Source organism: Chelonia mydas, chromosome 1, assembly GCF_015237465.2.
Source record: "Chelonia mydas isolate rCheMyd1 chromosome 1, rCheMyd1.pri.v2, whole genome shotgun sequence".
NCBI classification, from domain to species: domain Eukaryota; kingdom Metazoa; phylum Chordata; order Testudines; family Cheloniidae; genus Chelonia; species Chelonia mydas.
In genome coordinates this window covers 318590204-318616362 of record NC_057849.1, presented here as the reverse complement: position 1 = coordinate 318616362, position 26159 = coordinate 318590204, and the positions used below count along the sequence as shown (strand labels likewise).

Here is a 26159-nt window from a genome sequence, read left to right as displayed (position 1 = left end):
AATACTCAAGGCCAGATTCTCAGGCTGATTCTTTGTGCCATTCAGGTAATCTAGAAACACATGTGCAGCAGAAAATACTCTGGTGTAGGGGAACTCTCTGGTGAGGAATCTGTGCCACTGCCCAGTTTCTCTTTCGCAGCGTGGTGGAACTCTGTTATGTGAGCCCTCCAATCACATAGGGTGCACTAAGGACCCTGCCTCAGTGGCACATATTCAGGCAGCCTAAATGCAGCTCTAAATCTTGCTGGGGGGACCCTGAGAATCAGAGAGCTGTAACTGGCTCTCTTCTTCGCCAACCACTCTCTCTCCTATGCTCGAATATCAGATGTCATATCTTTTGAATTAGATACGGCTTCATTTAATTGATAGCACAACACTAACACTTGATAAAGCCGAATAATAAAAATAAATGCAGAATTTATAGAAGACAAATTCAATTGTCCTATGTCAAAATATGTAAGTGAATGATATTAACATATTTCCCTACATGCCTGCAACTTCATTTTTATATGTAAGGCTATAGGAAATAATGCAGGAAAAATAAATACTGGATCACAGAGAGCTGTGGAAAAAAGTGATTTACATTGCCATATCTAACCCGTATTTCCTTTTTTTTCTAGGGGCATAATCAACCCATTCCCTGCTTCAAAATGCATCAGATCTTCACCACTTCAGTGTATCCATATAGCGGAAGGGCATACCAAGGCTGTGCTTTGTGTTGATTCTACTGATGATCTTCTGTTCACTGGATCTAAAGGTTGGGGAGGCTTCATGTATTTGTTGCCTACTGAAACTGCTTTGAAAAAACCAATATATTTTGAAATTCCTTATCGGTGGCCACTGACAGAAATGCAAGGTTTTAGGGTAGAATGCTGTGAAAGATCCATTTTTAGAGCATAATAAGCTTGATTTGATTAACTAATGTTTGTTCCTCATGTATACCATCTGTGAGTTCCTTCTAATTGGAAAATTAACTTCTAAAATAGCATCTTAAAAAACATCTGTTCTTCTGAATTCCAGTTTTAGGCTCTGGCAACCAGACCATTTTTCCCTCCCAGTAAACTTCCCCAGTCTGGAAAAATACTGTGCAGATCAGCTCCCTATTGGTTTCATAATCTGGCTGAGGTATTTTGGATCATTCCTTTAACTCTTAAAATGCCATTGTCAGGTTAAAAATAATATGTTTTAAAATAATTTTTGTCTGTTACAATTAACCTCATGTTATTAAAATAAATAATTTTTAATATCTGACTTACTCTTCACTTTTGCATTTCTCTCAGCCTGAACATTGAAAACATAGTAATCAATTTTACTGCTCAGTTTCACTTTCAGCTTCTCATGCACTAGCTCGCTGCTGCAACATTTGGGTTTGAAACATAGAAGGAATATTTTTATTTTTAAAATGCATTCTATTAAAGAAAAAAAACCTAGAAACATTTCTATTGGTGTTAGATTTTGAAAATATTATTTAAAGGGGTGGGGGGGTGGGAAACTAACTGTACTTTGAGTCAAGTTTGACCTGATTCGCTTCCTTTAATAATGATACAGTTTATATGTCCTATAGATTTTATAGGAACTTCTCTTTTAAACTCCTCCTACAAAATGCATAGGTCCCAGAACCTACAAGGCAGTCCAGCTGCTATAGCCAAGAGAAAATATATGCACTATTGCAAGAGTGGAATTTGCATAAGAGTCTGCTCAGCAACGAACTTGGAAGTGTATGTCCACTTGGTAGTCTTCATACTCCTGTAAAGAAATAGATTAAAGTTATCCATTGACTACAGTAACATATCAGAAAAACTAGGGCCCTGACACTGCAAATAGTTTATACATGTAAGCAGTTGTATTAATTTCAGCTAGGGTACACAAGTGCTTAGACTTAACCATGTGCAGAAACGTTTGCAGTATTGAAGCCTACAAGTGACCCTCCATCCTAATTGCTTGATTTTGGTTGCAGATACACAAATGAATTTAGAAAAAGACATTTCTTTCCCATTTTCCCATTTACTCTATATTCGTTCTTTCTGGAGCGCTTCCTGAATATCTTTGTGAGGTAGCTAGTAAAAAGCTCTGCAGCTGTAATATCCATGCAGCCAAAGATGTAGGATAGGCATTTCAAGGCCGCCAACAGGCATGCAGAATGACATGTATGGACCTCTGCTTCCACTCAGAGCCCCATTGACAGCCCATGTGGTTCTCCTTCTAGGATGGGGCCCAAGTGAATTGGAGTAGCTGCAGGGCATGAGGTATAGCTTAGTGGTAGAAAAAAAACCCCTCTTCATTAAATAATAAATACCAAGATTTCAGTGCTTCCCCTGTTTACCCTTACATTCATTTCTAGAAAACACCGTCTAAGTATGGGTCTCCCTGTAGATGATATTCGAGTAATCTGGTGCAGCCTATTCTGATTATTTCTGTTGGTGGCACATAGTATCACTGACTGTTCTTACCAGTATTGAGTTATATCCTGGATGGCTGAAAAGCTAGTAGAAGTCAAATGCTGCCAACATTTTCTAATTTTATTTTGTTTATTATTTTTCCTGTTTATATTTGTGGGAAATTATATAATTGTTCATGTTCTTGTTAAAAGTGTAATATTTTTAATATTTTTATAAGTTTACAGGGGATTTGCTCTACTAATTTTTGCACATGCATAAGTGATGGCAGGAAGAAATGTGTACCTTCTGTCTGCTGCCTTTTGTTGTGTTTGCGGATATTTTCACTATGATGATATGATTAAAAATGTTTTTGCTCAGTTGAATTGCAGTGAGATTTCAATTTTAGTAGTTATGTGACAAAAGGTATTTTAAATTAGTGTTTTACATTTAGATTTGTGGTCTTTAAAAAGTTTTCAAAGCATCCTAAATTTTTGGAACTAAGAAGCACAGCGGCAGGTGGGGTAAATATTTGCTTTTCTTGCAACTTGCTAGTTTCCAAAGTATTTGTTTAAGAAAGGTAAATATTAGTGGGGGGAAACCTGATAAAGCTGCAAAATGGCATAGACTTTTATTTACTTAATATGTGTTTGAAACCCTTTGGAAATTGCAGTTAATGTAGAAGGCAGTGGCCTACTTAGGGTATGTCTACACTACGAAATTAGGTCGATCTTATAGAAGTCGATTTTTAGAAATCGATTTTATACAGTCGATTGCCTATGTCCACACTAAACGCATTAAGTCGGCGGAGTGCGTCCTCACTACCGTGGCAAGCGTCGACTTTCGGAGCGTTGCACTGTGAGTAGCTATTCCACAGTTCCTGCAGTCTCTGCTGCCCATTGGAATTCTGGGTTGACCTCCCAATGCCTGACGGGACAAAAACATTGTCGCGGATGGTATTGGGTACATGTTGTCAGTCGCCCTTCCCTCCGTGAAAGCAATGGCAGACAATCGTTTCATGCCTTTTTTCCACACAAACGCCATATCGCTGTCAGCAGACGGTGCAGTAGGACTGCTAACAGTCATCGTCATCCACCGCTTCCGCTGTAACTCTGCTCTCCTGGTGCTATGAATCCACCTCGCAGGCTCTCTTGTCGTTCTGTGTAAATATCTATTCTCGTGGCATCCGTCGTCATCCACCGCTTCCGCTGCGATTCTGCTCTCCTGCAGACGCCATACCACAGCAAGCATGGAACCCGCTCAACTCACCGCTGCTGTTGTGAGCATTGCAAACACCTCATGCATTATCCTGCAGTATGTGCAGAACCTGCAAAAGCAGATGAGGAGGCGACGACAGTGCAATCACGATAGTGATGAGGACATGGACACAGACCTCTCTCAAGACATGGGCCCTGGCAATTTGGACATCATGGTGGTAATGAGGCAGGTTCCTGCCATGGAACACCGATTCTGGGCCCGGGAAACAAGCACAGACTGGTGGGAGCGCATAGTGTTGCAGGTCTGGGATGATTCCCAGTGGCTGCGAAACTTTTGCATGTGTAAGGGTACTTTCATGGAACTTTGTGACTTGCTTTCCCCTGCCCTGAAACGTAAGAATACCAAGATGAGAGCAGCCCTCACAGTTGAGAAGCGAGTGGCGATAGCCCTCTGGAAGCTTGCAATGCCAGACACCTACCGGTCAGTTGGGAATCAATTTGGAGTGGGCAAATCTACTGTGGGGGCTGCTGTGATCCAAGTAGCCAACGCAATCACTGAGCTGCTGCTATCAAGGGTAGTGACTCTGGGAAATGTGCAGGTCATAGTGGATGGCTTTGCTGCAATGGGTTCCCTGACTGCGGTGGGGCAATAGACAGAACACATATCCCTATCTTGGGACTGGACCACTTTGGCAGCCAGTACATAAATTGCAAGGGGTACTTTTCAATGGTGCTGCAAGCACTGGTGGATCACAAGGGATGTTTCACCGACATCAATATGGGATGGCCGGGAAAGGTGCATGACGCTCGCATCTTCAGGAACTCTGGTCTGTTTGAACAGCTGCACGAAGGAACTTGCATCCCAGAAAATTACCGATGGGGATGTTGAAATGCTGATAATTATTCTTGGCGACCCAGCCTACCTCTTAATGCCATGGCTCATGAAGCCATACACAGGCACCCTGGACAGTATTCAGGAGCAGTTCAACTATAGGCTGAGCAAGTGCAGAATGGTGGTAAAATGTGCCTTTGGACATTTAAAAGCTCGCTGGTGCAGTTTACTGACTAGGTTAGACCTCAGGGAAACCAATATTCCCATTGTTATTGATGCTTGCTGTGTGCTCCACAATATCTGTGAGAGTAAGGGGGAGACATTTATGGTGGGGTGGGAGGTTGAGGCAAATCGCCTGGTGGTCGATTACGCGCAGCCAGACCAGAGGAGGGAAGCCCGGGAGGAAAGGGATGAGGGGAGGTGGGAAGGACAAGGCCACACTACAGTTCAAAACGTATTGAATGCCAGCTTTCTGTTGCGTGGGCAATCCTCTGGGATGCAGTGGCTGGGTGCCCGTAGCCTCCCCCTGCATTCTTGGGCGTTTGGGTGAGGAGGATATGGAACTTGGGGAGGGGGGCAGGCGGTTATACAAGGGCTGCAGTGGCAGTCTGTGCTCTTGCTGCCTTTCCTGCAGCTCCACCAGACACCTGAGCATGTTCGTGTGCTCCCCCATTAGACTCAGCATTGCATCCTGCCTCCTTTCATCACACCCCTGCCTCCTTTCATTGTGCACCTCCCTCCTCTCATTGTGTTCATTTAACACTTTCCTGGACTCTGCCATTGTTTGCCTCCACGCATTCTGCTGAGCTTTTTCAGTGTGGGAGGACGGCATGAGCTCTGAGAACATTTCATTGCAAGTGCGGTTTTTTTCGCCTTCTAATCTGCACTAGCCTCTGGGACAGAGATGATAGGGGGAGCGTAGAAACGTTTTCAGCTGCGGGGGGAGAAAAAGGGAGAGTAGTATTTTAAAAGATACATTTTAGAGAACAAAGGAAAGACTATTTCACACTGAACCAAGCGATTCACATTACATAGCACATGTGCTTTTGGTACAGTCGCATTTTGCCTCTTATACTGAGTGCCTGCCGGTTTGGCGTGAGACATCACACACGCTCAGCTGGGCAGCAGAATTCGGCTTGCAGACAGCCATGGTAAGGCAAAGGGCTTCAACCTTCATAACATCCAATGCACCGCTACAGACTAGGGACCGAATGGCTAGGCAGCAGTTCTGCAGAAAAGGACCTATGGGTTACAGTGGACGAGAAGCTGGATGAGAGTCAACAGTGTGACCTTGTTGCCAAGAAGGCCAGTGGCATTTTGGGATGTATAAGTAGGGGCATTGCCAGCAGATCGAGGGACGTGATCGTTCCCCTCTATTCGACACTGGTGAGGCCTCATCTGGAGTACTGTGTCCAGTTTTGGGTCCCACACTACAAGAAGGATGTGGAAAAATTGGAAAGAGTCTAGCGGAGGGCAACAAAAATGATTAGGGGACTAGAACACATGACTTATGAGGAGAGGCTGAGGGAACTGGGATTGTTTAGTCTGTGGAAGAGAAGAATGAGGGGGGATTTGATAGCTGCTTTCAACTACCTGAAGGGGGGTCCCAAAGAGGATGGCTCTAGACTGTTCTCAGTGGTAGCAGATGACAGAATGAGATGTAGTGGTCTCAAGTTGCAGTGGGGGAGGTTTAAGTTGGATATTAGAAAAACTTTTTCACTAGGAGGGTGGTGAAACACTGGAATGCGTTACCTAGGGAGGTGGTGGAATCTCCTTCCTTAGAAGTTTTTAAGGTCAGGCTTGACAAAGCCCTGGCTGGGATGATTTAATTGGGGATCAGTCCTGCTTTGAGGTCCTCCTGAGGTGCCTTCCAACCCTGATATTCTATGTGGGAACAGTTTCAAACAGCAGTGCCCTCCTTTCCCATACCAAGCAAAGCCCGTTGGCTTGGCCATTTAAAAGGAGGGGCTGTGGTTTTAGGGTGAATGTGCAGCACAACCCCCCCCCCCAATTCTCTGGGATGATCGCTTCACACACACCCCCACCACCACCACTGCGTGGCTGGTATCAGGGAAGATCCCTGAAAGCCAAATGCGAACAGCTCAGCATGAACGGGCCTCCCCCCACCATGTGGCTAACAGTGGGGATGATTTCTTTTCAGCCAAAGGAAAACAGCCCAGCAGGAACAGGCACCTCTGAATGTCCCCTTAAACAAATTTCCCGTATTTCAACCAAGTGACCATGAATGATATCGCTCTCCTGAGTCTAACACAGACAGTACCTCCATGAGAGCTTCATGGAGATGTCCCTGGAGGATTTCCGCTCCATCCCCAAACACGTTAACAGACTTTTCAAGTAGCTATACTTGCCGCGAATGCATCCCAAGTCTTCAGGGCAAATTAATCATTAAACACACTTGCTTTTAAACCCTGTATTATATTTACAAAGGTACACTCACCAGAGGTGCCTTCTCCAGCTTCATGGTCCGGGAGCCCGCCCTGGGAGGGTTGGGAGGATATTGGCTCCAGGGTGATGATCAGTTCCTGGCTGCCGGGGAGAAGGGATTCTCCGCTTGCCTGCTGTGCACTATCCTCAACCTCCTCATCCACAAAATCCTCATCCCTGTTGCATGAGACTCCCCCCTTGCAGGTGTCCATGGACAGTGGTGGGAAAGTGGTAGGAGCTCTCCCTAGAATTGCATGCAGCTCATCATAGAAGCGGCATGTATGGGGCTCTGACCCGGAGGGACCATTTGCATCCTTTGTTTTTTGGTAGGCTTGCCTCAGCTCCTTAACTTTTACATGGCACTGCTGTGTGTCCCTGTTGTAGCCTCTGTCCATCATGCCCTTGGAGATTTTGGCAAAAATACTTGCATTTCGTCTTTTGGAACAGAGTTCTGCCTGCACGGATTCTTCTCCCCGTACAGCGATTAGATCCAGTGCCTCCCGTTCGGTCCATGCTGGAGCTCTTTTGCAATTCTGGGACTCCATGGTCACCTGTGCTGATCAGATCGCCACACTGGCCAAACAGGAAATGAAATTCAGAAGTTCCTGGGGCTTTTCCTGTCTACCTGGCCAGTGCATCAGAGTTGAGAGTGCTGTCCAGAGTGGTCACAATGGAGCATTCTGGGATAGCTCCCAGAGGCCAGTACGGTCGAATTGCGTCCACGCTACCCCAAATTCGACCCAGTGAGGTTGATTTTAGCACTACTCCCCTCACCGGGGAGGAGTACAGAAATCGATTTTAAGAGCCCTTTAAGTCGACAAAACAGGCTTGGTCATGTGGACGGGTGCAGGGTTAAATCGACCTAACGCTGCTAAATTCAACCTAAATTCGTAGTGTAGACCAGGGCTTAGAGTTGGTTATGTCAGTGTTCCAGAAGCTGCACTGGCTGCTAATTTCATCTGAGAGTTCAGATGTAGGTTTTGGTTTTGGCCTTTAAAGCTGGGGTTTTCAAAGCATCTGAAGAGAGTCTAGGTCTATCCGTGCTTCTTGTGCTCGTATAATTACATCATCAGGGGTGTGATTTTATTTTTGGTTTGTTTTTTTTTACTGATAGTTATGCTGCCACAACCCCTAGTGTGGATGCAGTTTTATTGGTAAAAATGTGCTTGTACTGGTATATCTTATTCCCCTTCCCAAACAGAATTAAGCTATGCTGGTATAACTGCATCCACCCTAGAGGGCTGTACCATTTTAACTATACCAGAGCAGATAAAACAGTACATCTTTGGTGTGTGGACAAGGTCTTAGGTACTTAAATCTCATTGAAACTGGAACTGTGCATCATACCAACTTAGACTGAGATTTTCAGAGGTGCCTGAAGCCCTGAATAGTTTGGGACCTGACTTCCGGAGAGAATGCCTTTCTCGTCACATGTTAACTTGTCAGTCAAGGTCATCTGTGGTGCTCAGGCTTTCAGCCCCCTGCTGCAGTGTGTTCTTGGTGAGGTGTCCCTGTGATCTTCCATAGCCCAAATTTTCGTGAGGTGTCCCTGTGATCTTCCATAGCCCAAATTTTGTGATCGTCAGGATATTCTGTAACATCCACCTGTCTTCTCACATTTTCCCTGTGGAGGGACTGACCAGGGACTGATTGCAAGGCTGTTGTACATTGGGGTGTGAAATGCTCTTGGGAGCTGGTATGTTACGAAGGAACATACTTTATTATAAACTGGGTGTAGTTTTGCTGCAGCATGGAGATGTCCACATGTGGTTGTTAGGATATATTGAATTCCATCATTTATGATGGACCTAAAATGTTGGAGGGTGTGATATATAAACATAAATATAGATTTTTTTTTTAATACGGAGAAAAATATACACATTTTCTCTTCTGTGTGTCTTTTTTAGATCGCACTTGTAAAGTATGGAATCTGGTAACCGGACAAGAGATTATGTCTCTAGGAAGTCATCCTAACAATGTTGTATCTGTAAAATATTGCAACTATACTAGCCTGGTCTTCACAATTTCAACATCTTATATTAAGGTGTGGGACATCCGTGATTCTGCCAAGTGTATTCGGACATTAACGTAAGTGACTGAAATCTCAAATGGAAAGAGCTGAATAATTCTTAATTTTAAATAAAATTGCATTAGTCTTAATAAGAGAAAGTGTAAAGATCATATTTTAAGTACAGAATATTATGGGACCGCAAAGAAACCAACATAAGGGCTCAAACTCCCTGAACAGACTCCCATTGACTTTAAACCTGGACTTTTAGGGGTAGACCCACAGTCTCTAGGGAAAAGGAAAGTATTGTGAAGTTTTTCTTTTTCTATGTGCCACTGAGAAAAAACAGCTTTGCCTTTAACTTTAGGTTTTTTTCAGCTCTGAGATGGCATTTTGGTCTTGGTTGAGTGAGTTGAGTCTTTACACGATAGTTCTATTCAGTTTTAAAGATATGGGAGGGCTTTTTTTATGGGGATACTTAGAACCCTAACCAAACATGAATCTTTCTCTACCTTATCTTTCAATACAAGAGTTTAAGGTGAGTACTCTGTATTCAGGCTAGTTTAAAAACACTGTTATTCAAAAGCCAGAGCTAATATTTGAAGGGAACCTCTTTTCTGAGTGAATTTAAAAACACCAGGATCTCACTTGAGATTGCATCTTAGTGCTGGCTAGTGGGGATGTGAAAATAGAGGTGGGATATGTGTTACAGGAACTAGAAAGGAGATTGTATGAGTTCAGGGGAGAGAGCAAGGGGAAGGGTTTGGGAGAGAAGTTGGAGTGGCTGGGTTGATTGTGGGAGTAGCAGAGGAGGCAGCTACCAAGAACTGCAGCTGCCATGAAGTTGATATCAGCTCTGCCAGCTTTGATCTGAGGCCTCTCTTATAGTATCACTACAGGGTTAAGGTAATGAGGACACAACCCCTTTTGTTGCTTTTGTCTATATGTACAGTTATATGTGTTATCACTTTATCCACCACTCCACTGCAACCACCTGTATGGTGCAACACAGCAGTCATTTTGTATCAGCATAAATACACAACAGTTTTTAGGAAGAGAAATTAATTTATCCAATTGAAACAACAGAAACGTAGTGAGCGGAATGTAGTTACCTAAGCTACAATTTAGCCAGAATATCAAAGTTAACATCTCCACTCTTGCAAAAATATGCCACTCAGTTTACCAGGAAGTTGGCATTTCCGATTGCACCATGACCCTACTGTTGTGCTGGGGATGAATCAACAGGCAGACAATCAGCATGTGTTAGAGAGAAGAATGCTGCCTCCTGAATAATCAGCACCCGGGTTTTTTCCTGAAAGTCTCCCATCCAAGTACTTACCAGGCTGACCTGCCTAGTTTGAGATCCCAGTCACAGGTCAATGTAGTACAAGTGCATAGCTTGTTGGTGCCAGCCTCTTTATGGATGCAGACTCAGTAAATATTTATTATAATATGTGGAAACGTCAATTTTTTTAAATCCATGTATAGAGTGTAGTTTTTTGTGGATTTGCCTATATTATTCAGTGTTCAGAATTGACCTGTAGTTCTTTTACCTTCAAATAAGCATGCTTATTTTTAAACAAAATGTAAGGTATATTTGAGAAGAGAGAAAGTAACTGTCTCTTTTTGGTAATATTCAGGTCTTCAGGCCAGATGATGTCGGGTGATGGTTGTTCTGGAAGCACTAACAGAACAGTAACTATTCCTGCTGGAGAAAACCAGATCAACCAAATTGCACTAAATCCAACTGGCACTTTCCTCTATGCAGCTTCTGGAAATGCAGTAAGGATGTGGGACCTTAAAAGGTACATAACTAAGGCAAAAGATAATATTCTCTTGATATTTACCAGAATATATTACAAAGATAGCACCAGGATGCTTCATGTTCATGAGGCAATATCAATGCCTTGGGCTGAACAAGCTCGTAGGTCAAAATCCAAGGGATTAATTTGTCCACACTATGGTTATTAGTGACCCAATACAAGACATTCCGAAGTGATTGCCTAATCACTATTAGGCTGAGTCTTTGAATTAAACATTGACTTTTTAAATTAGTGGAAAAGAATAAAAACGGAGTTGAAACGTGAATTTTAAATGAAAAGCATACAACCTTGTTCGTTGGTCTTTCTTAACTCCCCAGTCATTTCCCCTGCTTTCCTTCATTCCTTCTCTCCTTTCCCTGCTCCCCATCCCTTCCTTCCCAACAGGTCAGCAAACTAAAATGTACATGATAGAGGGGGGAAAACTATAGAAGCAAATCAAATGGGGCTGTGAGATTGTGGAAATGGGTTTAAAAACCTTTTGACTCATTTTCTGCATTCCTTTCATCTCTCCTCCCTACTACCCCCAGGTCAGCAAAGCCTTCCCTTCAGAATAATGGTCATTGTGTTTGCACTGAGATAATCCCAGCCCCACACAACCCCGGTTCAGTTCTGAAACACAGCTCAGAACAAACACACATAGGTTGATACTACCAACCCTTACTGCCCGAATATTCACTCATGCCCCAATCCTGCAAAGAGTTATGTGTAGGTAGCGCCTTCTTTAAGTGAATGGTGCCCTCTGAGGAGCTCATTGTAGGATCAGAACTATAGCAGGCATTTTGCCTGGTAGTGAGAATCTGGAGGATCAGGCCTATATAGCAGCTACAGTGAAAAGAAGAGTCATTTTCTGTTCAGTCAAAATGAGTCGGGAGGCAAGCAGTTTGAAAATGGCACAAGTGAAAATACAGATTAGAGTAGCCCATTAGGGTACGGAGACTTGCATATTTAAGGTAGTTACTGAAAAATGATTTTGCTAATGCCTGCATTCAGACTAGTAGTGGCTATCACCTAATGAGAGCAGCTGGATTTACATAATATATGGTAATTGAAAATAACCAGACAGTGGTTATGCAAATCAGAATACAGACACCCAGAAATAGTCAGAAAGCAAAGACTAGCTAAAATGGAGATAATTGCCTGTAGTTAGAATCATCTGACATAAAAGTAGATTTTTCAAACAAGCTAAGCATGTATTTATTTACATTTACCATGATTGGGTATGCTTATTGGGTGAATTTCCATGTGTGGTGGGGGTGGAAAGGTGGAGAAGACATCTGGAAATCTTGTGAAGAAAAGAGCAAAAACGCAGAAAATCCATTTGGCCAGAAACTGTCTGTGCTATAAAACTGTACAAATAGATCATATTTTTCAGCATATCCAATGGAAGTAATAAACCCCCAAATCCCCACGGGGTCACACACTTTTGAAAATGGAGCTGCATACTCTCTGCATCCAAGTTTAAGGCTGGTTAAAAATTAAGAATATTCTTCATCACATTACCCCCACCTCGCATTCACTCCTTTTCTTCTTCTTAAAGATTCCAGTCTACAGGAAAGTTAACTGGTCACCTAGGTCCTGTCATGTGCCTTACTGTAGACCGCATTTCCAATGGACAAGATCTTATCGTCACTGGCTCAAAGGATCACTATATAAAGGTAATACATCTTAGTATTAACATTTTCTCCTTTACTGTATTTTCACTTGACCAGTAGGGGCAGGGTTTATGATTAGTGTTACTTTCATTTTCTACCTTCCTCTCCCAATATCCCAAAAAATGGCAGTCCAGATGGAAAATCGTATATCATGTAATGCATATTAATATGTTTATTAATAATACCAATTTTATAGCACTTTCCATCTAACGATGGCCCTATCTCAAAAAGTATAAAGCAGAAACAATTTGATGAAGGGCAACATCAATTTTTAGACTCAAGGAAAGACTTCCTTATCAAGAAAAATTAAAATATTAGGGCAATATCAAAAGTGAGAAGATGAATAAGTAGTGACATAATAGATATACACAAAATATTGAACTGTGTACAGAGGTTAAATCATAGACTCATAGAATATCAGGGGTGGAAGGGACCTCAGGAGGTCATCTAGTCCAACCCTCTGCTCAAAGCAGGACCAATCCCCCACTAAATCATCCCAGCCAGGGTTTTGTCAAGCCTGACCTTAAAAACTTCAAAGGAAGGAGATTCCACAACCTCTTTCAAATAACAGACCATTCAGGAACTCTCTTCCTGATGCACTGAATGATGCAGGGATCCTGAGGAGAAAATAGCATGTGATCATGTAATTTAATACTGTACATTATGCACACCCAGACAGAGGCAGAATTAAGGTTATGCAGGCAACGTTAATTCTAGTATTTTCTAAATTTTGAGTGCCTGACTTGGCCACCCAAATAGTTTCCTTTTAATGTCATTGTATTTGTATTGTAATATGTTGTCAAATTAAGCTGGAAAAAGGCCAGCAGGTAAATCCCATTTAATTTAGTGGGAAAGATTGTTATTCTCTTAAAGGGAGATTCTAAAATATGGATGTAAACTTAATGTATTTCAGTGGCTTGATGTGTATTAAAATACTAAGAACAGAATATACCACTGAAGTGAATGTAATCTTTAGATGAAATTAGCCTTACATGTCTTTCTGAGACAGATACAACTGTTCCATGAATTTCTAATTGAATGCCATGCATAATGACTTTTTTAAAAAAAAAAAAAAAAACCCAAACCTTTAATGCATTTAAGCTGTTTGTTTGTTTGTTTGTTTTTACATTGCCAAGTAATCAATTTTTCTTGCTGTCAAGTTTATTTATTGTAAAGTGCTATTAAGGTAACTAAGTTGCATGACACAGAGCTTATTTGAATGGAGCTAGTGGTCTGTTATTTGAAGAGCCTGCATTCTGGGGCCCCGTTCTCCGAGAACTGGGAAGGAGAAAGGTACATGTGGCTCAGAGGAGACATCAATACTTAAAGGGACAGAACACTTACAGAAACAAAATTTTCTGGAAATTACCACCTCTTCCTACAACTATCCACCTCTCAACTACAAGACAATGCTTCCACCCGTCTGCTCCTCATACTGCTGCATGCTCCTTCCCTGAGCAATCAGAAATTACTAACAGGCTGTCTGTGAAGATACAAAGGCTGAGAGGAGAGATGTTCCTCTGCTACAAAGCAAATAAATACTGGGCGTTGGTTATGTATTTGGACATATTTTTATAATACAATTAGAAGATTTATCCATTGATCTTCTAGTGAGTTAGCACTTTTGTATAATTCCCACTTGCAGTGAATTCAGTGAAGCTCTGCTACATTACTTGAGTGGGGCTCTGCCACATAATTTATGTGCTCCATGGTACCCTGGGTCTTGCCCATAAGGAATGAAACTCTCCAGCTCTTTCCCAAGTTTCCTCCTATAAATCATTCATGGTGGGTTTGTCTACCCTGCAGTGCAAGCCCAGATTCAAACTCAGGCTCAAGCCTAACCCCTCCTTCTGTCTACACACAAATGATGCCAACTGAGGGTTTGGCTCAAGAGTCACAGATCCCATGGGAGTGGAAGGGCTGAGCCTGAATCAAGCTGGGACCCATGGTTCAAGCTCTATTGCTTTGCAGTTTAGACACAGTCTCACTGGACTCTTGCTCTGGAAGTTCACCAAAGGGATTCCTCAATCCCACGGGCCAACTTTCTTTGTCCTGTGGACAGTCAAGTTTGTTGGACAGTCCAAGTTTCCCTCACTGCACCACAAACAAAAGGCTAGAGCAGCTACGTTTTGGAGGGCACTAAGACTGGGGTATAGATGGTTGGACTCAAGCCTGCGTGAGTCCAACCTTTAAGGTAGGTATTGGAACCCGAACAATTACAACATGAGTGTAGATGCTCAAGCCTAGATTAACAAACTCAGGGTCTGCTAACTTGAGTTTTGCTAAACCTGAGCTTACATTACATTATCCCTGAATATATTCACGATAGCTACATGGTAGAGGTGAAATGAGTTCTCTGATTTATTTTGTTAATTGCCTGCCAAGAGAAAATAGCATATCTGAATATTTATTGCTATTCTTGTTCCAGATGTTTGATGTAACTGAAGGGGCTCTTGGAACTGTTAGTCCAACACACAATTTTGAACCACCTCATTATGATGGAATTGAAGCACTTATTATCATTGGAGACACCCTTTTTAGTGGGTCCAGAGATAACGGAATAAAGAAATGGGATCTAGCTCAAAAAGACCTGCTTCAGGTAATGTAAAATCAGGTGGATGATCTGATAATTGTGCTGTAGTACTTTTGTGTGTATTTCATACTTTATAAATGAACACTCAATTTGTGCTCAACCAGTCACTACCTACTTTGCTGCTGCTGTTTTTAATTTGTTAAGTAAGTATATTGGGCAAATGGACTGGACTTGCGGAGCTGCTCTTTGTACTAGGAACACCATTGCTTTCCCATTGCTGTAGTTGAAGTGGAATGTCAGAAGACTGACAGTGAAGAGGTTTGTACTCCATTAGTAGAGCACAGAACATGTACGTTAATTGGTTGGCTTCAAGAGAATTGTTATAAACACATGAAATTACATCCTCATGGAATATTCATCTTAACCTTCTTGTGGTCTGAATTGGTTTATTAACATCAGTATTGTGGGCAGTGTGGAGAATATTGAATTGAGGAGTAATTTGTGAACAAAATTTTTAGTGTTTCCTAAGTAACAATTGTTATAAATCGGGTTTCAGAGCATTTTCATTGTATACCCTTGGTTTTACTTACAACTTCCAAAAACATTCTTTTTGTCTGAAAAGTTTTCTTATGTGGTCTCAACTGAAAAGTGCATACATATGTATGTGTGTGTAAAATTATAGCTATAATGTTTCAAAACATCTCTTTAGCTACATGTGTCTAGAAAAATATGTTTTTCACTCTTAAAAAATTGTCATTTATTTTCAATAGGATTAGGTTAAAAACAATAGAACTTTGAAGTGTAGCTTAAATGATTTTCAGTCTGGAGTATCTCCACGATCAAACTAAAAAAACGTTGCTTGGACAATAATTCTGAAAGTCATTGGAAAAATTAACCTCTGATCATGCTCAGTGGGTACCTGGTAGGATTTGTAGCAGAGCCTAACAACATCTTGGTTTGGATTTGATTTTTTCCTATGACATATTGCACATTCTTTGACAGACCTTTATTTAAAACATTTTGAGTGAGGTTCTGTTCTGCAGCACAGAACTGAGAGCCTCAGGTCTAAGGCAGCTTTAAGCTACCTTTTGAGACTTCCTGATTCTGGGCTGCTTCAGGGGCTGGAGAAGCCCCTGACATTAGTGGATGCCTGTCTAAACCTCCCTGGGCTGCTGTATGGGCTGCAGCTCCACAAGACTCTGCTCCTATCGCAGGGCTTGAGGGAGTCCTTGAGACGAGACAAAATTATTTAGGCAAGTTAAAACTAAAGAAGATGTGAAAAGCAGCAAATCTGATAAAAAGAAATGCTTGTTTTACACAGTGCACTATTCGTCCGTGGGACTGATTGCCACTAGATCTCATGCATGCCAAGTGCTTTGCAGAGCTTAGCAATTCTTGAAAAAGTATTGGATGTCTATATAGGTTTTGAAAACATCCAGTTGTATCAGTAAGGATTAAAATAAACAGAAGTTATTCCTTCAGGGCATAAGAGAACCACTAACTGATGAGGTTAAGAAGAAACTTCCTGTGTGGGCAGATTATTTTATAATTGGGTCTTACATGTTTTTTGTGCCTTTCTATGAAATCACTGGTCAGATCTGGAATGGCTATTCCTATTTTCCTATGTTATGCAGTCTTAAGGTTGCACAGTTAAAATAGGAGTTAAAGTACAGAAATTCAGATTCCCACAATAACGTGTATTCAGCCATGTTTGTACGTATGTACATCCATGTATTTTATAGCATACATTTTACCATATAAATAAAAAATATATTAAGCTATACATTTAACAAAAATGGGTCGAATAGGAACAAAAATATTATATATGCATAATGTGAGCAACTTAATGTTGAGAATCATAACTTTTACATTTCCAGACTCATTAAAATATTGTGCAATATGAACTTTGCACTGATATATGTGTTCACATATATAATTACGTTAATGTTTGTAACAGTACATAGTGCACTCTTCCTCTATACTATAGTGATTTACTATATAGTGAACTGGATGTATTCCAGTATACCAGAGGCAATATATTTTAGGTTTTCTCATATAGTATATATATTTTGTTGTTTTATGCTCTATCATTAGTACATATCCTGTTATCTTTATAATTTAATTGTTAAAAAATTCAGAACAGGATGACAGAGCTCAAAAATGGTTAACCTTAACTTCTAGTTTTTTCCACAAATACTGCTTCAGAATATGTCATGCGTTTATCTGCAAATGTGATATGAAGGCATTGGGTTTAGTGACACAGTTGTACTGAATTTTAAAGTAAGAAATGCAAAGAATTGATGTTGCTTTTGAATGCCTAAATATATTCAGAAAACAGTCGGAGACATTTTAGAAAGCAGTATGAGCCTGGACGCTTAATCTCAGAGATTACTTATGCTTTCAGGTTTTTTGGTGGAGTCAGTAATATTTTGCTCTACCAAACGTCTCAGCCACTTGGGAGCTCTGTAAATACATTTAGCAATAATTTTATAACCTGATGGCGTATATTGTATTATATAACCTTTTCTGGCAATAAAAACACCTGGTTTGTAATGCTGTATGTAGTCTCATTGTGTACTACATGTTTTAGCTCTGCTCTTGACTGTTTTTGGCATGACTATTCCAGAGGGGGAGAAAAGTGGAGTCAGAAGCCAAAGCTAAAGTTGCTATAAAATGTAATGGTGTTGGAAGTTATGGCCCAGTCCTGTTCCCATGGAAGTCAATGGGAGCAGGCTTGGGCCATTAGTTCACTGCTCTTGGTCTCAAATGAATGTTATTGGCATCCTGTTCGGGTACCTTTTTACTTTCTGAATCAGTAGGGTCTCTCCTCAATTAAGGAAGAATGTGTTTTTAATAAGTGTTCCTCAAATCTATTTATAATGCATAGGAGGGAGTGGGGAACAGAGGAGAGGAGATGAGCGTTAGACAAACAGTTTCACAGTTCCTTAACTATTTATATACAGCCGGTAAGCATCTTACACATTTGCAGCTTTAGGGGTAATTTTCTTTAGTCTGAAATGTTTCTGCGGTTCCACAATTTGTTTTATATGCTTATCAGTAAAATGCAGAACCTGAACATTCAAATATACAATTATTCTGTATCTACAACTAACTTCTCTTGAAATTCAGCACGTATGGGCTGAGCAGATAGATATCAGAGTCAGTACTGTGCATAGTGGATTTTATTCCTGGTCTGCGATAACACTTAGCATTTCACACATTCAAAATTATGTACAAATGCTAACTAATTTTATTATATAAAAACTATGTGCGGTAGGAAAGCTTTATTGCTGTTTTGCAGAGAGAGAAAGTGAAGCAGAGAGATTGTGAAGCATGACCACATACCTAGTCTGTTGCAGAGCTGGGAAATTGGGATTAGAACTCGGAACTTCCTGATGCCTAAACCTGTGCTCATTCCTGTGCCCACTCTGCCTTATAGCACGATTTGTGTATCATTTGTTTTTCAGCAAGTTCCTAATGCACACAAGGACTGGGTGTGTGCTCTTGGACTGGTGCCTGGCTCCTCTGTTCTTCTCAGTGGCTGTAGAGGAGGTATTCTAAAGCTCTGGAATGTGGACACATTCATACCAGTAGGAGAAATGCGGGGACATGACAGTCCTATAAATGCTATCTGCACCAACTCCAGCCACATTTTTACAGCATCAGAGTGAGTTTGTGTTCTAATGTTTTCCATACATACTACTTTCTCTTTCTTCATGTGTAACTCAAATTCTGCACAAACAAATTAATTCAGAGCACTCACAAGTGAGCTAGTCACTTCACAGTAAAAGCAGAAAGACAAGGTCCATGCTTCAAATTGCTTACATTCTATGTAATACATTATGACAGGTTTCAGAGTAGCAGCCTTGTTAGTCTGTATTCGCAAAAAGAAAAGGAGTACTTGTGGCACATTAGAAACTAACCAATTTATTTGAGCATAAGCTTTCGTGAGCTACAGCTCACTTCATTGGATGCATTCAGTGGAAAATACAGTGGGGAGATTTATATACCTAGAGAAGATGAAACAATGGGTGTTACCATACACACTGTAACCAGAGTGATCACTTAAGGTGAGCTGTTACCAGCAAGAGAGCGGGGGTGGGGGGGAACCTTTTGTAGTGATAATCAAGGTGGGCCAGTTGACAAGAACGTCTGAGGAACAGTGGGGGGTGGGGGGGATAAACATGGGGAAATAGTTTTACTTTGTGTAATGACCCATCCACTCCCAGTCTCTATTCAAGCCTAAGTTAATTGTATCCAGTTTGCAAATTAATTCCAATTCAGCCGTCTCTCACTGGAGTCTGTTTTTGAAGTTTTTTTGTTGAAGTATTGCCACTTTTAGGTCTGTAATCGAGTGACCAAAGAGATTGAAGTGTTCTCCAACTGGTTTTTGAATGTTATAATTCTTGATGTCTGATTTGTGTCCATTTATTCTTTTACGTAGAGACTGTCCAGTTTGACCAATGTACATGACAGAGGGGCATTGCTGGCACATGATGACATATATCACATTGGTAGATGTGCAGGTGAACGAGCCTCTGATATTGTGGCTGATGTGATTAGGCTCTATGATGGTGTCCCCTGAATAGATATGTCGACACAGTTGGCAACAGGCTTTGTTGGGCCTGTCCAACCCTGCAGATAAACACCTCCAAGATCTCTATCTCTATTGCATTCTTACAACTACAATACCCACCTGCTGAAGTGAAGAAACAGATTGACAGAGCCAGAAGAGTACCCAGAAGTCACTGGTGACTAAGGACAGGCTCAACAAAGAAAATAACAGAACGCCACTAGCCGTCACCTTCAGCCCCCAACTAAAACCTCTCCAACGCATCATCAAGGATCTACAACCTATCCTGAAGGACGACCCATCACTCTCACAGATCTTGGGAGACAGGCCAGTCCTTGCTTACAGACAGCCCCTCAACCTGAAGCAAATACTCACCAGCAACCACACACCACACAACAGAACCGCTAACCCGGGAACCTATCCTTGCAACAAAGCCCGTTGCCAACTGTGTCGACATATCTATTCAGGGGACACCATCATAGGGCCTAATCACATCAGCCACAATATCAGAGACTCGTTCACCTACCAATCTACCAATGTGATATATGCCATCATGTGCCAGCAATGCCCCTATGCACATTGGCCAAACTGGACAGTCTCTACGTAAAAGAATTAATGGACACAAATCAGACATCAAGAATTATAACATTCAAAAACCAGTTGAAGAACACGTCAATCTCTATGGTCACTCGATTACAGACCTAAAAGTGGCAAAAAAAACTTCAAAAACAGACTCCAACAAGAGACGGCTGAATTGGAATTAATTTGCAAACTGGATACAATTAACTTAGGCTTGAATAGAGACTGGGACTGGATGGGTCATTACACAAAGTAAAACTATTTCCCCATGTTTATCCCCCCCACACTGATCCTCAGACGTTCTTGTCAACTGCTGGAAATGGCCCACCTTGATTATCACTACAAAAGGTTCCTTGCTGGTAATAGTTCACCTTAAGTGATCACTTTGGTTACAGTGTGTATGATAACATCCATTGGTTCATGTTCTCTATGTATATAAATCTCCCCACTGTATTTTCCACTGAATGCATCTGATGAAGTGAGCTGTAGCTCATGAAAGCTTATGCTCATATCAAATAAATTTGTTAGTCGCTAAGGTACCACAAGTACTCCTTTTCTTTTTGTAAAACATTATGGAGACCTCGGGCCATCCACTGCTAGAATATGGCATCAGAACATTTCCTATAGACCAGGAGACAACCCAAAATGTCATGCTTTTGTAATGTGAACACATGGTATCTGTGCTAAGCAGAAACTCCGAATATGGCAACTTCTTACTGTCCTCCTTTAATGTCTTAACGTGAATATTCTAGTGAGTAGTGCATCATTAGGTAGAAGTGAGAAATGTCAATGATTAGTGACAAAAGGTCAGATCTTCCCATTGTACTCCCAGTATCTAAGAGCCTGAGATAGAAAGATAGGCATGTTTAGGTAGAAGCAGCATAGATGGAATCATTACTCTTGTGGAAAAATCAAACATACTGGAGACACTATAAACAAGAAAAGTATCTAATTCTAGAGAAAATGCAGGCATTTGCATCAGAGCCTAGGCAGACAGTAACTAAGGTGAGCACAGGGCCTGCCAAGGCCAAAATTGTTAAACTCTGATGTTATTTACTGAGGCACCCAACTTTAAGAAATACTGAGCTGCCACAGCTCATTGATTGGGAGCTGCCAGTGCTCTGCGTTTATGAAAATCAGGCCACGTATATTAGGTGCCTAAATATGGGTGTAGGTGTCTCATTGTATGTATTTATGTTTGAAAATGTTGGCTATATACCTTTTGAAATGTATATCATACATAAATCTGATATTTGTATGTTTATTTAGATTTTAAATAATTAAAAATAGGCCTATCCCAGGCTCCAGGTACCCTTATGCCTTATTAATAACGCGATAAAAGCCTAGGAGTGTTGTTAATTCCAACAGGGAGCCAGGTACCTGCAGAAATTTCTTTCTTCATTGTTGTGGGAAGCAAAGCCTTAGCTTTTGGCAAAAGCCCACTCCAACAGATGCCACATGTAGTATGCCCAAAAGGTCACCAAAGTTGGGCTATTTCAGGTCAGGGAAGGAGTAAGTTCTAGAGTTTAGATCCATGCCAGCTGACCCCAGCCTTATAAGGACAGGAATATATGCCTAAGATACAGTATGTGAGGTAAGCAAACAATTATTTAGTCAAGTAATAGATAAGTCAAGGAGATAGATAAAATCTGATAAATATTTACATCAGGTTCATATCTGTATTAATACATTTTTCACAGACTATATGGCTACTAACATAATTCAGATCTTTTCATTTTTCTCAAAAGGTGATATTGATATGTTATTTAACATGTGTTGCACATGTTGAAAGGAAAAAACATTTAAAAAAAACCCTGAATCGCTTTACAAGAAGTCTCCTCCAGAAGGATTATGGCATAGAGCTCCAGAATTAGGGCCCTTCCCTATCCTGGGTGACTGAGCACTTTTCTATTTTGGCTGAAACTTCCTGAACTAAATTAGCTGGGATTTGGGCACTTAAATGGGTGCTTTGTCCTGGCCATTCAGGAAGAAAGATAAAATGCAATGTATATAGTTTTTAATTAGACCACAGCGTTATTCACTTAGCATATCTAGGAATACCTGGCAATAAATCATGCAGTGCAAGTCATCTTTTTTTCCTTAATCATTTCTACCTATTTGGGAGGGCTGCCTTTGTCCTCCCACCTTCCCAACCTGGTCCCAGCCAGCCCGCTGCTGGAACAGCACCGCTCTCCCTTCATATGATGGTAAAGAGGGAGGGTTATCTCTCCCTGCTGTACCAGGCGTTAGAAGCCACAGCTCTTTCCAGCTTCCTTAGGGAATGGCTCCCCCTAATCCCACTTCCAACTCCTATTTATCAGGGAACTGCATCCCCTCAGTAACAAGTGCCTGCTCTGGATACCTGCCACCAACTAAGTTGTGACATCTTGATGTAACCTTACCTACCTCATCAGGTCTCGGACATGCTGTGGGGAAGGTAAAAACACCCATCCTGCCTCTGCCAGTCTGGTAGTGAGGGAAGAATTCCTTCCCAGCCCCAAAACAAAAAGGAGACTAGCACAAGCCCAGAGCAGATCATAAATCCCAGTTCTCCTCTGATCCCATGGGTGGGACGAGGGGGGAGGGGGGGCTGCTGATCGGTAACTGAGAGAAATCCTTGTAGAATGTAGGGGTGTAAATATTCTCCCTCTCTCCCAGTGCATATGGTAGGTCAATGCCCCTACCTGGTCCCACCACTTCCTGTTCCCCTTGGCTACACTCAGGTAAATCCCCTTTTCTCTCAAATGTAGTAGGGACCCTTAAAGGAGCCCCATCCTCCTTTGCCAAAGCATCTCTGCATTCAGTTGTGGTGAGCACATTCTCACCACTTGGTTCCTCCTGTTTTCTCCTGGCCTGCTCCCCTTACCATGCCCCAGTACTTTCCACTGCCTCTTAAAATAGCATGACATCTACCCAGTGCAGACTGAGCCCGTTTCATTCCCTTCAACTTAAGCAGGATTCAGCCTGTCATAACTATAAAGGGAAGGGTAACCACCTTTCTGTTTACAGTGCTATAAAATTCCTCCTGGCCAGAAGCAAAACCCTTTCACCTGTCAAGGGTTAAGAAGCTAAGATAACCTTGCTGGCACCTGACCCAAAATGACCAATGAGGGGACAATATACTTTCAAATCTGGAGGGGGGCGGGGGGAACAAAGGGTTTGTCTGTCTGTGTGATGCTTTTGCCAGGAACAGATCAGGAATGCAGCCTTATAACTCCTGTTAAGTTAGAAAGTAATCTAGCTAGAAATGTGTTAGATTTCCTTTTATTTAATGGCTGGTAAAATAAGCTGTGCTGGATGGAATGTATATTCCTGTTTTTGTATCTTTTTGTAACTTAAGGTTTTGCCTAGCGGGATTCTCTGTGTTTTGAATCTGATTACCCTGTAAGGTATTTACCATCCTGATTTTACAGAGGTGATTCTTTTACCTTTTCTTTAATTAAAATTCTTCTTTTAAGTACCTGATAGATTTTTTCATTGTTCTTAAGATCCAAGGGTTTGGGTCTGTGTTCACCTGTACAAATTGGTGAGGACTCTTATCAAGCCTTCCCCAGGAAAGGGGGTGTAGGGCTTGGGGGGATATTTTGGGGGAAGATGTCTCCAAGTGGGCTCTTCCCCTGTTCTTGTTTAAAACGCTTGGTGGTGGCAGCATAGGGTTCAAGGACAAGGCAAAGTTTGTACCTTGGGGAAGTTTTTAGCCTAAGCTGGTAAGAATAAGCTTAGGGGGTCTTTCATGCAGGTCCCCACATCTTTACCCTAGAGTTCAGAGTGGGGAAGGAACCTTAACACAGTCCTTCACCTAAGCTATGGAACTTTTACAAGTTCAGGTGTTTTTCTAAAGTTAGGATTTAGTCCGCTCTTATAAATCTATTTTATGAATACTTTGGTACATTGGTTCCCAGACTCTGGTCTGTAGAGATCTGACTGTTCATATGTTCCAGTTTCCAGCTACTACTTTTTAATTAAAAGACTTCTAACTATAAAGGAAATACTGTTCTAATGCTACTTTGCTATGTTAGTAATTTCTGTAGTTATGTCAGCAGTGTAGTGTGAAGTGCTGTGTTTGTACAGCACCTAGCACAATGTGGTCCTAGTCCACAACTGGAACTCCTAGGTGCCATGATAATACAAATAATAATAGTAACAATATGAATGGAAGAGAAGGTGGTCCATGCTGTGAAAAAGTTGAAGAACCCCTGCTGGTATACCTGAGATTAAGAATCTTATGCAGATGACAAATAGCTCTATTACTAAAGAGTTATGTTGGCCTTATTTCACTAGCAATATATTCCTGTATACAAAATACTTGAGTTAAGGGAATATCTGTCTTCAAACAAACAAACAAAAACCCGACCTGACACTGATCCTGGCTTGAGGCCCTGCTTACATAAAGATCAAGAAATGTCTAGGACAAAAATATATATTTAAAACCAACTTGAAATAAATTGACAAGCTAAACATTTCCAGAAACTTGGTTTTTTTCTTTTTTGCTCACTTTTTCTGTTTGATACCACAAATATTTTACAGTGATCGAACTGTGAGGATCTGGAAAGCTCGCAACCTGCTAGATGGACATATCTCTGATACTGGAGATGCAAATGAAGATATTGCCAGTAATTAAACATGAATTGAAATGATGGGCACAAATGAAAACTGTGATAAAATGCTGTGTGTTCTTAGTGCACTTTGCTGTGCATTTACTGGGTAAACACTAACAACTGGAATAAACTGGAAAATGCAGCTGAACCCAACTGGTAAATATGTGTTGTATTCTACTAGCATTGATATCCTTAGAACACTTGCCCTGTATACTGTATTTAAAAATAGCCTATTGGTAATATACTTGAGTTTCCCTGATATATATATATCTAATGGCTGGATTTGTGTGCATATATAACACTTGTAATTTAAACAAATTGGAAAGTAATCTGCTCTGATAACAGTCTCAAACCTATAACCTGAAATACAAAACAAAATACTCTTGTACTTCACTTTCTCAGACATTCTGATGAGCTGATTTGTATCTTGGGATAACATGGGAATGATGCATACTGTACTAAGCCTTTAATTAAACTAGACCTTGGTTTGAGATTGTAAAAGGCTACCTATATTGATGTTATAAAAGCAGACTGAATAAAATATCTGAGAAAGTTGTTAGTGTGACAGATATTTTTGATATGACTGTTTCTGGCTAACAGTGAATGCTGTATGATTTGTGTTAATGTTAACATGTACTCTTTTTGACCAAAGTTGTGTAGCTGTGTATACTCTGTGCTCAGGACTAGAACTAAATTGCTGTTAAATTGTTATGTTTTAGTAGTGCTTTGCCTATATTCTGTAATGAACAGTATTCTTAATGTCATAATAGAAGTATATCTTAATCTATTTTTCTTATGAACTTGTTTTTATCATCTCACATTTTCTTTTTTAACAGCAATTTGTCATTCATTTTTATCTGATTTTATATGCTGCTAAAAATATTTCAGATGCACTATGTTTTGCAAACCTTGGCAGTGACTATGAGAACTGTACCATCGACATTTGGAAAAAGCTATGTAAATAGATGGATTGTAAAAAGAGAATATCTTATCTTGTGCCTATGTGGATTTTAAAATGTTGCAGAGTGTGAATATTGAAAGAGGATGTATAGTTTATCCAGCTGCTCCAAATATTAATTTGTAAATTCTGCAAGTTTTAAAAGGTTATGTAGATTAAAAAACAGTGTTTGGATTTTTTTTTTTTTGGCGGAAAATATCAGCCTGTAAATTGTAGCTTATGTAGGTGATGCTTAAATAAACATGTGACTGTGAATTATTTCTCTGTGCATTTTTCACCATTCTGTCTGTAAAGAATGCATTGTTAGAGTACACTTCCTGACGCCAAAAATTTTACATGAAATAATGCATTTTTACTTTTTTTTTAATGCAATAGAACAATCTGATGAGTAAAATATTCCATAGATTCTACTTCTATATGGCTTCATTGTTCTAATTTCCCATTATTATTTATTATGTGTGTTACAATAACACCTAGGAACCCCATCAAGGATTAGGGCCACATTTTGCTAGGGACAGTACAGACTTGTAACAAAGCAGACATTCCCCACCCCAGAGAGCTCACAA

At 40.8% G+C, this 26159-nt stretch overlaps 1 protein-coding gene across 14 annotated transcripts in view; it reads left to right on the top strand.

The window, feature by feature from the left end:
• Positions 1–25848, top strand: part of KIF21A (kinesin family member 21A) — a 165434-nt gene extending 139586 nt beyond the window's left edge. For all 14 annotated transcript variants that reach the window (XM_037889118.2, XM_037889107.2, XM_043551328.1 and 11 more), the window contains 7 exons: positions 621–757; positions 8777–8957; positions 10518–10682; positions 12238–12355; positions 14781–14951; positions 18353–18552; positions 24565–25848. In XM_037889118.2, coding sequence (XP_037745046.1) covers positions 621–757; positions 8777–8957; positions 10518–10682; positions 12238–12355; positions 14781–14951; positions 18353–18552; positions 24565–24658 — 1066 coding nt within the window. In that variant the 3' untranslated portion in view covers positions 24659–25848. The remainder of the gene's footprint in view (positions 1–620; positions 758–8776; positions 8958–10517; positions 10683–12237; positions 12356–14780; positions 14952–18352; positions 18553–24564) is intronic.
• Positions 25849–26159: the final 311 nt, after the last annotated feature.